General features: G+C 37.8%; 1 protein-coding gene across 6 annotated transcripts in view; it reads right to left on the bottom strand.

The window, feature by feature from the left end:
- Positions 1-12,992, bottom strand: part of Unc-115a (Uncoordinated 115a) — a 475,062-nt gene that overhangs the window by 16,893 nt on the left and 445,177 nt on the right. For 4 of the 6 annotated variants that reach the window (XM_068226596.1, XM_067142724.2, XM_067142725.2 and 1 more), the window contains one exon: positions 9,545-9,585. The exons of the other annotated variants lie outside the window; for them this stretch is intronic. In XM_068226596.1, coding sequence (XP_068082697.1) covers positions 9,545-9,585 — 41 coding nt within the window. The remainder of the gene's footprint in view (positions 1-9,544; positions 9,586-12,992) is intronic. 6 annotated transcript variants of the gene reach the window in all.

Below are 12,992 nucleotides of genomic sequence, written 5' to 3'. Positions count from 1 at the left end.
ATTCTAAAGATCAGGAACAGCTACTTTATAATCAAGATTATAGCTTGAGAGTTGCCTAAAGTTTGAATGCTGTAGTTAATACTTGTTGAGAGTAAATCAATATTGTTAAAGTTCTGACATATGAGCACGAGAGATGATTGTCATATCAGAACATGTGTGACATTACAAGCACTACAGTGAATATTCATGTAATCAGCCCTAACCAAACTTCACTCCTAAATAGCCATCCTTTTGTTGTAACTACGGAGACCTGTCAATCACTTTTACTCTGGTTATAGTCAATATACCTTAGATAACATTTTAAATAAAGATATCCAGCTGTTGCAGGCAGCAGGCTGAGGAATTCATAATCACAGAATGCCTAATTCTAGATGGTAGACAAAATCATTAACTAAAAACTTACATTTTAGCCATTGGTCACACTTTCGAGGAGTGCTGTATGTTTCATCTACAATATGGTGGTCTTCTCAAGACAGTCTGTAGTCTTATTTGTTGATGATGATGATGATTATTATTGTTGTTGTTTAAAGGGGCCTAACATCCAGGTCATCAGCCTTGTAGTCTCATTTGTATATAGTCCTGTTGCATCTAGTGTCCTGTATACTGCCAGATTGTTTTTAAAGTTTTCTCTGATTCTATCAATGTATCTGATGTATCAATACCGTCTTGGTTAGTCTAACTGAATCCATGCACTTTGTATGTCCATAGAACTTCAGGTGTCATTTTCTATGATATCAGTGAGGCGTTCAATGTATCGATTATTTCCATATTGCTCCTAATCCTCCACTCACTATCATAATTCTTCCTGGGTCCTAATATCTTCTGTATGAATGGGCATTTTCTAAGCTCCAGTGCATCGAGTAGGGACATCTGATCTAGTATTAGTGTCTCTGCATTTGTTTCTCTTATTATAGATTTCAGTGATGCTCCTGTATGCTGTCTCCAATAAAACCATGAATGCCTTAGTTGCAACTTTTTCCGAGATATTCTCTGAAATGATTTCACCAAGGTGCTTGAATTCCAAAACTTCTTTAATGCATTTGAATTGGGTATTTACGATGGCAGCACTAGTGTTCATCATGAATTCTGTCTTAACAAAGGAGATCTGAAATCCAGTTCTTCCAGCACAATTCTTGAGCCTTTCTAACTAAGTGCATGCTGTGCCAATGTTTGTCGAGAGTAAGGCTACACGTATGCGAATGCCGAACAATCAATCTCAATTTCTTTCCTCTTGCCTTTTCCTAGTTTTATACTGTGGTCTGCTGCAGCCAGCTTGCACTATTCTTTTATAACTTTCTCTAATACCAAGTTAAATAACATAGGTGATAGTCTGCCTCCCCATCCTGTCCCATGCCAGTCTTGATACAGAAAGGTTCCGAGATCTCACCCATAAATTTTACTTTGGAGCGAGTGTCGGCTGAGTGTTTGGCTGATAAGGTTGATGGTCTTTGTATCAAAACCGAATTCATACAAATCTGTTCCGGTCCTGAATGTCCTGATCAAAACCATTCTTAGTACTTGCTTATGGTTTGTTCTGTTGTGTCATATGCGTTTCGGTACAACCCTACAGAGAATTTTAAATGGGACTGCCAGGAGAGAGATCCCGCTATGGTTATTCACATCATTCTTGCCCTTTTTATATAATGGATAGATAAGTGCACCTTTCCAGTCTTGTGAGAGATCTCAGTGTACCTAATCTGGGCAGACATGATGTGGATTTCCAAGAGCAATATCATGTATATGTTTCAACATTTTGCCATCAATACAATCTTCTCCTGCAGTTTTTGTTATCCTTCATTGACTGAATGACTGTTTTTAATTCCTCCTTCGTGGGTGGTGCTGGTTCTAGTTGTGTAAGTGTTGGGTGCACTAGTGGATATCTCTTTGTTACTTCTGAAGAATTTAGTACTGTGTTAATACAATGCTGCTACTACAAATAGTAATGGCCAGTTCACTTGTGGATCTTTTAAAACACAAAGATTGCCCAATGTATTTCTGGGTTTTGGTAAGTTGTTTGCAGTATTCTCTGGAAATCTTCCTCTATTTTGTCTAGTGTTCATTTCTTAAATTTCGATGTGCAATGTTGCTTCTAAATTTTCAGGTATTGGATTTGAGAGGTACTTTCTCCTGGTGAGCTCACTGCTTCATCGCATTCTGCTGTCATGCTGAGTATGGTTTCCTGCACCGTATGTGTCAGTTTGTTTTTGAGGTCACTCCAGCTGGTCACCCGTAAGCATGGAATAGTTTCTCTTACTGTACAATCCATCTTGAATGAGACTAAGTGTGAATAGGGAACAGCCTAGATAATATTCTGTGTCAGATGCTGGTATGGAAGCCTATCTAGCCACGAATATCTTCAAGATTATACTCTTAAATTGCAGAATATAACAGAAAACATTTCCATATCTTACTATAATCTCTTTCTATAGCTTGTTGAAATGAACCTTATACAGCATATAGAAAATTTATTTGGGGGGGGGGGGGGAATCAAGAAATTTTCTCATCGTCACCATAAGACCTATCTGTGTCGGTGCGACGTAAAGCCCCTAGGAAAAAAAAAAATTCTTCTGAAGTAGGCAAGAAGTATCTGACAACCTGCTTATGCCGTGTCAAGAAAATAAGGTAAAATTCTTTACGTTTCGCAGAGAACTTTGCGTCATCAGAAGAAAATCTCGACTGCCCTTGAGAAAGGCTTCTAAAACAGTGAAGCTTTGAATTTAGACGTTATAATAGAAGTTGAAATGGTACGTTCATTCAACACCAGATGGCTCCCCGGACACGGTACAGCGCTAGCATTCGAAGCGGAAGCTGATGGAACCATCAGAATGAGAGGGTCACATAACATAACCTGTACGCAACATATGACATTGACAGGTGTATGACATTGACACAAGCCCGGAATGAAACATCTGGCAGTGAGAAATGTACGAATTTGGAAAACACCGAAACGAAATAACAATAGTGTAGGGACGGGGACGGGACTACCTATGTAAATCCTTAATGGCTGGCAATCAGGTATTACTTAATTGATAGCCAGTGTCCCTGCTGAAATTGTTAGGATTTCTACGTATTTCCACAGCTTCCCGTATAATCCTGGACCTGTAGTGTCTAGTGTGGGTAAGAGCTTGAGCATCTTGGAACATGACATCATGACCTGATGAGAGAGCGTGCTCAGCTATTGCTGATTTGTCAGGCTGGTTAAGACGAGCATTAGGTTCATGTTCCTTGATACGGGTACCAATGGACCGGCATGGGCCAATGTATACCTTACCGCAAGTACACGGAATTTCGTATACCCCAGGATGTAAAAGTGGGGACAATTTGTCCTTGGTTTTACCCAGACAATAATAATTATTAGATTAATGTTGAATGATCCACCTTTTTCAATACTATATTATGCAATATTATTGAATTATATTAAGAAACTAGGGACTAGTTTCGGCATTGGCTGGCCATCTTCAGCCTTAATGTAATACATCTAATAACTATACAAATGTAAAAACACACAATTAACATTAAAATCTGGGATGAATTAAGTGTAAACTCTGAAAAATAAATTAGGCTCTAAATTCTTAGCATCTGGAGTATGCCTTGGCAATTCGATCTGTGGTATTGTGAATGTAAGGTAATTAGGCAGTTCCCTTCAATTCTTCCTCCTGTGAGCTTTGCTTGGTCGTTTCTCTGGGATGCAGGGCTCTGTGAATCTGCAAATCGCTGTACCCATTAACCTTGAACGTGTCCATCTCCACCTGGATATTTGATGGCTCACAAATTTGTCTCGCCCTCTTAGTGAGTGTCATGAGAATGCCTTGTTTATGTTCTGGATGGTGGTGAGAATCTGCATGAAGATAGCGATTTGTGTGGGTAGGTTTACGATAGACTGTATGTCCTAAGGATTACGTAGGTGGTTTGAAAAGTTCTCGGAATGTACTAGAATTAAGTATCTTACATCGGTGGAACTGCTTTTATTCTTCAACATAGTCTCCCTGTAGACTAATGCATTTGGTCCAGCCATGTTCCAATGCCTTGATCCCATCTCGAAAATGAGATTTCTCCAGGCCTGCAAAATACCTCTCCAATTCGGCTGTCAGTTCTTCCCTTGTAGAAAATCTCCATCCACCGAGGAAAATTTTCAGCTTGGGGAATAGATGGAAGTCTGATGGTGCCAAATCAGGTGAATAAGGTGGATGTGGCAACAATTCGTACCCCAGTTCATGAAGTTTTGCAATGGCAATAACACTTGTGTGCGGCGGAGCGTTGTCCTGATGAAAGATGACCTTTTTCCTTGCCAAACCAGACCTTGTTTCGCGTATCTTTTCCTGCAGTTGGTCTAGGAGGTTTGCATAGTATTGCCCCGTAATTGTTTAGCCAGTAGGAAGATAATCTATCAGCAGAATGCCTTTTGCATCCCAGAAAACTGAGGCCATGACCTTTTCGGCCGAACGCACTGCCTTTGCTTTCTTTGGTGGTGGTGAATCAGCATGTTTCCACTGCTTTGACTGTTGTTTTGTCTCTGGGGTATAGTAGTGGGCCCAAATTTCATCTGTAGTCAGAAACCGGCGCAAAAAATCTTGTTGGTTGCACTGAAAACGGGCCAGACTTTGTTCGGATATTTCCAATCTGGTGCGTTTATTGTCCAATGTCAAGAGCCGCGGCACCCATCTTGCAGATAATTTTTTCATACCCAATTCTTCGGTTAAAATATAATATACCCGTTCAGAAGACATCCCTACAGCTTCAGCAATCTCCCGCACTTTCAGTCGACGATCCTCCATGACCATTTTATGCACTTTTGCGATAAATTCTGGGGTCGTAACACTTTTTGGCCGTCCACTACGCGGACCATCATCCAAGCTCTCCCAACCAAATTTAAACTCGCTGGTCCACTTGGCAACAGTTGAAAATGAAGGAGCAGAGTCCCCCAGTGTGTTCTGAAAGTCGGCATGAATTTCCTTTGCTTTCATACCTTTCTTTACAAAGTATTTAATCACTGCTCGAATCTCAGTTTTTTCCATTGTCACAAATCACTACGCGGGAACAACAACAAAGAGTCATCACTACCACACTCCTGCAGCTACAGCACTGACATTTCTCACTGCCATATGTTTCATTCCGGGCTTGTGTCAATGTCATACACCTATCAATGTCATATGTTGTGTACACGTTATGTTATGTGACCCTCTCATTCTGATGGTTCCATCAGCTTCCGCTTTGAATGCTAGCGCTGTACCGTGTCCAGGGAGCCATCTGTTGATGAATGAACGTACCATTTCAACTATTATAACGTCTAAATTCAAAGCTCACTATTTTAGAAGACTTTCTCCAGGACAGTCAAGATTTTCTTCCGATGATGCAGAGCAAAGTTATCTGCGAAACGTAAAGAATTTTGCCTTATTTTCTTGACACAGCATAAGCCCAAAAGCCTATATATCGTCTATAAGTATGGGCCGTGAAAGCATCAATGGCAATACAATTAACTCTTAATTTAGCAGACTCCCGATTCAACGTTTATCGTCTCATCAGATCCAGAGGCAACTGCCCATTATGAATATTTCAACAATTTTGACCAATAAATCTCAGGGAACAGTACTTATCGCCTTGTCAAATCCCGTAATTGTTCCACACAAGATATTGGCCATGTTATGCAAATCAAAGGGTCACATGAAATCCTGAAAAACCCATCAGTCATCCTCTAATGATGCACCAACTATTTTGATGCCCTGTGCAACGAAGTGTTTCTACACCTACCAATAATGAGTCCACAACCCATGTCTGGACTAGCACCATTATTCATGGCCAAAGAAGTGATGTTAGCCCTCAAGAAAAGAATGGGGAAAGCAACTGGTCCTGACGATGTACCGGCCGATATCTGGAATATGCTTGGGCAGCCTGGCATGGAATTCCTTGTCATGCTATTCAATTAAATCATAGTTGTAAACAAGCTTCCCAGTGTGTGGACCACCAGCACAACTGCCAATTTGGAAAAGGAAGGAAAATGTCACCATATGCAGCAATTACTGGCCAATTCAACTTCTATGCCATACTCTGAAGATATTTGAGAGAGGACTTGATAATAGACTAAAAGGTATTGTTGCGGTAACATCAAATCAGTGCGGATTTGTCAGAGGATGCAGCACCACAGATGTGATCCATGCCACACATTTGTTGGAGAGGCACAGAAAAAAGAAGACCATGCATTTAGAATGCTTAAGATCTGGAGAAATCTTTTGACCGGTTACCACACGATCTCATATGGCGAGGACTTCGCAGCCACAGAGTACCAAGGTATATGTAGAATGCATCCAACTTCTGTACTGTAATGTCACAAGTGTGATTGGACGTCCGGCTGGGCTCTCGCTGCCTTTTGAAATCACTGTCTGTGCTCCACCAAGCTTCATCCCCTCTCTCTCCTACTCTTCAACCTTTGAATGGATACGCCAACAGTTGACATTCAGTGTCCCCATCCCTCGACACTCCTAAAAGCAGATGACGTGGTTCTTTCACAAGAGTGCAGCCTTGCATTTCAGCATCGGGTGGAAAACTGGAAACAGAGGCTGAATGAGAATGGACCTCGACTCAACATCCAAAAGTCAGTATATCTAGAATGTGGCCTACAAAACCAATGGCACCATTACCATCAATGGCCAAACCTTACAAAAAAAATCACCCATTTTAAGTATCATGAATCTTTGATCACATCAGATAATGGTGCTACCTCCGACGCACATGAGTCAGTGCAACAGGGTCTAAGTGCAGACATGTGACTGGTGTTCTCTGCGATAAAAAGATGCCCAAACACTTGGAAGTCTAAAAAAATTTACAAGACAGAGATAAGACCAGTTGCTCTCTATGGACAGATCCTCCACGCTATGGAGATGAGGATGTTGCGATGGTCACAGGGGCTGACTCTCTTGGACCATGTCAGAAACGATGTGTGATGTATACTTGGTGTGGTCCAATTATACAGACAGCAAGAAAGGCTCGACTCTGGTGGTATAGCTATGTCATGCAAAGCAACAACAGTACAGTAATAAAAACGGCCCTCCAGCTTGACCTAGGTGGGTGCCAATCACAAGGGGGACTGCCGATGCATTGGATTGACAAGATTATGGAAGCTATGCATGTTGTAGACCACAAAACACTATAAGTTATAGACAGGGCCAAAATGGCAAAAATGTAACAACAAAGGGTCGCATTTGATGGGGAAAAAGCTAGGAATGAGAGATATACAAGTACAATGTGGGTCTCAGTCAAATTGCCGTTTATTCTCTGTGCTGCGCTCTGGTTGAGTTGATGATGTAATAGCCGCCTGATCCTTATAACATGCCCAGCGATATCATGGTCTCAAACCACTTCTGTACAATGTACAGTGTGATTGCTTGTTATACAGTAGTAATTCATCACTTTAATGTGTTTCATGGCTTCAATTTTTTGCTGAACAGTGCATTTTCATGTGCTATAGATTTCAAAAGGTAATTCGCAACAAAATTTTGAAGATTCATGAGGCTGAATTGTAGAGAATGAACCATAATATCATTATATGTTACAACGGTTGTCTACAAGCTGAGGGAGAACATCTTTCAATTTATTGCAATGGGGTAAGGTTTACTGTTTTTCTATCTGTTTTTGCAACCTGGTTATCCATTTCTTTTTTCCCCTCCATTATAACAGATTATCCATTCATAAAAGCTAATGGGTTTTCTATGGGTGTATGGGAATGATGTGATGGTGATTGTTTTCTCGTTTACTGACATGTGGCATGCAGGAAGGACAGCAACCCCTGTGGAACTCCCCTGTTAAATGGTATGTATATAAAATGGTTCCCATACTTTTCAGTTTTGACTTTCTTAAAATATAACTTCAGAGTTTTTCAAGAAAACATTGAATTAACTGAGACATATAACTGAAAAAATAACTTGTTAAAACCAGAATGTTATTTTCATATATTTAGTTTCATGAATCATGCATTAGTTTTAACAGACTGAAAAACTTAAGTTATATATCAATTCCCAAGATTTATGGTTTAACATATTCGATTTTATGGACAACCCTTAGCCCCAAACATTGAGAGTTTACAGTGATATAGTTAAAATTTGAAATTTATTGTACTCATTGACAATAATCTTTTGGGGATCGTTTTTTTATCTTGTCATTTTGACATCTTATATGAGTATTTTTAGAGGTGTGTAGGTACATATGTGCAGTCAACTGACATGGTCGTTCTGAAATAAGACTTATTTACAACAGCCTACAATGGCTTCTTTACAGTTGGAATGTATTGAAATTTTGATACACGGCAATATACACATTATTATTATTATTATTATTATTATTATTATTATTATTATTTAACTCTAATATAATATTTCTGTAAATCTGGATATTTTTGGTCTAAGTTATCAGGCCCCAGTTCTCCCTACACAATTCATTAACATTTCTTCCTGTTAGGTTTCACTGAAGAATTCAAGCTTAAAAGTGTTGAGTCGTGCATCACTGGACTAACAGAACATCTACGATAGAAGAATATAGTATGAAGATGTACAATGAGAAATGTTTTAAAATTGCAAGATCTGATTGTGCTTGAAATCTAGATCTTATCAGATTACACATAGTATATGGCATATGGCAATGCCAACATGTTGCAAGCAGATGATCACACCAAGCAATATGGTTAAGTAGTTTTTAATCTATATAAAGAATGGCTTCTAACATCCACAAGATTATCAAGAATAATACATAGCAGTTATCATAAGTGTAAATGACACACCCCTTAGACAAATGATGAAACTTCTGTGAAGTTTTTTCAACTATTTCTATTACAGTTGCAATTAACTATGCACAAATAAATGCTAACATGTCTATCTTATTATTCTGAATTAAAAACGTTCATTATTCATGCAATATCTCTTTATTTTTGATAGCACAGTACAGTGAGCCACACATCACGGAAGTATACTACGAAGGTAACGAAGAGGAAATTTTTGTTTAATGTTACAAAAATTACAATCACACAAACGGAAAAAGAATGAGAGAATATTCCCTCTCCTAAATAGAATATGAAGAAAACAACACACACAAGTTCACAAGAAGCCTCATAAAGTACTGTATATCTTGAAGTACAATAATATCTGAATAGAATTCCTCGTTAAAACACAGTTATAAAAATGATTTAAGGTTCCAAACAGTTGCCTAAGTAATACTGTATTTATTTGCACTTGTACTTACATTTGTTACTTTAAAAACAATTATGATAGGCTACAGAAGAAGACAGATAAAAGCACAATGAGAAAGAGCCATGCAGCAGTCAGCGGAAGCAGAGCTACTAAGCATGCACGCAGGCAGGGCATACCACCAACTAACATGCTAATTACAATACACTAAGGAGCAATGACATCTCTTGAAGTGAGAGATCCATCAAGGAACATCTGTATTATTTAGCAAGCTAGCCAACCTTACCCCACCACCATATTACTAACACAATCAGTTGCCTCAAAGAATCTCTCTAGAAATGTCAATACTCTGCTAGTGCCCAAATAGTACGTACCAATGCCCGCCTGTCCACCTCAGATATGGAGCCTGTTGAAACTGGGAGAAAAAGGCAAACCATCAGCCAAATTTATTTTTAAATGTTACATTCCTACAAACCAAACATCATACAGGCAAACCCAGCTATGAATGTTATCATTCAAATGAATTCTGAAGAAAAATAAGACTAATTATTGATTATCTAGTACAAATATTTCATGGGAAGTTAATATCTTAGGAAGGTTTCTTTGAGCTATATTCTACAACCATTGCACCAGCATCAATCTCAATCAAGTGGATTACTTCATTCACTCACCTTAAAAAAAAAAAAGCAGCAACGAATGTACATTAAATCAAATTAAAGTTTCCCTTACCAAACTGCTCTATTATAAATGCAAGATACTCACCCTAATTAATACTGAGTGGAAAGCCTTTAATACAGTATTATTTGAGAAAGTCAGGCAATGCTCTCTTATTATCAAGACTTATTGGTTTAATAAGATATTGCAACCAACAGACAGCATTGGCTAAGAAGTGCTTTCACACAAGACTGATATCTTTCTGATTTATACTTCATTAGAGAAACCACAATTACAACAGGGTGTTCATAAGGTCAGTGCACTCAAATTTCTGATTTTTTTGTAAAGCTGTATCTACCAAAAACATTTAATGATTACATATAAATTTTAAATGCAGTGTATATCTTAGGGGAAAGAAAAATAAATTTTTGACAGAAATATTCTGGTAGTGTTGAGAAGAATAAATGCACACACACCACACCAACTCATTTCTCGCACATACCATTGCCAGTTCCAGTTCACAAGAAATGTTAATGTCTTGCAGGCAAAATTTTACCCTCTTGTACGTTTTTTTTTTTTTTTTTGCTATTGGCTCTACGTCGCACCGACACAAATAGGTCTTATTGTGACGATGGGACAGGAAAGATCTAGAAGATCTAGGACTGGGAAGGAAGCGGCCGTGGCCTTAATTGGATGGTGTTATGCATCAATTGACCAAGCGCCAAAATGGATTTTTTCAGATTATTGCACCACCTGGTAGCTAAAGGTGTAAACTTAACATAGGTTATAGTTCGGACTTTTATTCTCAATATGATTTCGCAGGAAATGAATTTTGACCAAAGGCCAACCTCTCAATCATTAAACTAAAGTTTTGCACCAAGTGACCAACCACCATTTCTGAGTCAAAATTACGCATCAAATGACCACACGACATGCGTGCAGTCACTTGGCCGTGTGATGCTAAATGTAGATTCCCGCGTCGCAGATTCCCGTGCAAGTTTTCTTCCTTGTTACACAGCTTTCGAGTCCGCATTGTTTCTCTGCAATGTGTCATCATTGTAGTTAACCTACTCTTTCTTTATTCACTGAAATCCCTCATTGTGGTAATAAGTGCTTAAGCCTAAGAACATACCCATGGACCGTTATCCTCATATATTACATAAAATCAGCTTCATGGTCCGTATCGCACTTCAATAGATTCACAATTAAGTATTTATTTATTTTCCACCTAGTCGATACAATGATTGCTTAAGGCAATTTTTAATGGTCAAAAGTGGTACATGTTTCGTATATTATCAACATCTTCAGCCACATAACACTGTTTAGATGAAAAATATATAAAATTGACAAAGTAATGCTTTAGAGGAAGTGACCTTAAAATTAACATAATCTTGTCAATCTTATGTTAATTTTAAGGTCACTTCCTCTAAAGCATTACTTTGTCAATTTTATATATTTTTCATCTAAACAGTGTTATGTGGCTGAAGATGTTGATAATATACGAAACATGTACCACTTTTGACCATTAAAAATTGCCTTAAGCAATCACTGTATCGACTAGGTGGAAAATAAATAAATACTTAATTGTGAATCCTCATATATCTCGGTTTGAGTGAATTCCCTTGTTAGCAAAGAATCAGATGCTTCAATGATCTTCTGTTAATTCACAAATCAGTGCTTATAGGTATTGCTTTATGTATTTAAAATGCGTTCATATCTTAGAAAACCAAAGATATTTTAGAGGGTCCCATCACACCTGCAATTACTACGCCCGTTTCAATAAATGCAGATCACTGGCAGTCGCCGAACAGCTTCATAACGCTGAGTTCATTGACAGATGACCAAAATTCTTTGGTTATATTACGCGAATTTTTGAAAAAAGTTGATGCAGCCTGTTACCTTTACACTTATTAGATATCTTAATATGTCACGATACCATATGCTGTTAAACACACTTCTAAATAAGAAATTCAAAATGTGTATGCACGTTTGCTAGCTTTCCCTAAAATATTAAGTTTTTGTAATCGATGAACCACTATTCTAGGAAAATAATACAACAGAGGATGCTGTTCCAATTACTTTGGAAGAATCTGATGAGCAATAGGCAACTGAAGGTGTAGATCCCACAACATTCTCTCCAGCAGAAGTTAGCCAACAACACTTGACTGCAGTAAACGAATTTCAGGTGTGTTAAATGCGGTACTAAATATACTTAAATTTTCATTGATCTATTTAAGTTTCTTTATGCAGATTTATTACCTTAAATCTTATTATTAACAGTAATAATTTCCTGTTTTTATTTAGGAGACATCAAGGACAGAAACTAGTGATGAAAGTGAATTATGCTCTGGAAGACCAAAGAAAGGACAAAAAAGGAAATATCCCAACCAAAATAGGGAGAGAAGAAAAACGAAATGTATAAGGAATAAAGGTTACATAACTCATAGGGTAAAATTGAAAGAATCTAATGAGTTTCCCCGAGTATGTATGCCCTTGTAAATGTCTCTCCAAGTTAGATGCTAAAAATGCTCAAAAGGAATTTCTGCTCACTCTGTTATGGCCCAATTGTAAACCAGATTCAGAAGCGAAGCTGAACGACCTGAGCTCCCTCAAGGAGGTAATTCCCAACGATGCTAAGCCTTTCTATAATGACATGTTTAGTGATCCTGGAATAGGCGATGATATAGATGGGTTTGATTGTGGAAATATTAATTTTGAACTTGAAAATTCTTAAAATCTTGCATTATTTTACACTTGGAGAAACTGTGAGATTATGAAGCCTTAATACCATGATCAACTAGTGCAATTTCTACACCATATTCTAAAATTAATGTTTTTCTATGTCATGTTGTATGCTGTTATGTATAATTTAATCCTGTATTTAAATAAGCAATAAAATTAGTTAACAAGTATCATATTTTACACTGCACGGAATTTTTATAAGTCCAATCGATCACTAAATGACAATTTTATTTGTTGGTCAAGTGATGCAAAACAAAAAACTAAGCTAACCGCGATAAAACATCAAGTGACCAAGCCCCATTATCTCAGATTACGACAATATACTTCAAATATCCCTAAATTTTATATATTAAGAACAAAATTTATGTTTCTATCTTCATTTTAGTATAGAATACCTCACATTTAACAGGAAATGTGAATTAATAC

This window comes from Anabrus simplex, chromosome 3 (assembly GCF_040414725.1).
Source record: "Anabrus simplex isolate iqAnaSimp1 chromosome 3, ASM4041472v1, whole genome shotgun sequence".
Taxonomy (NCBI): Eukaryota; Metazoa; Arthropoda; class Insecta; order Orthoptera; family Tettigoniidae; genus Anabrus; species Anabrus simplex.
The sequence above is the reverse complement of the archived record's forward strand: the minus strand, read 5'-3'. Positions and strand labels throughout refer to the sequence as shown.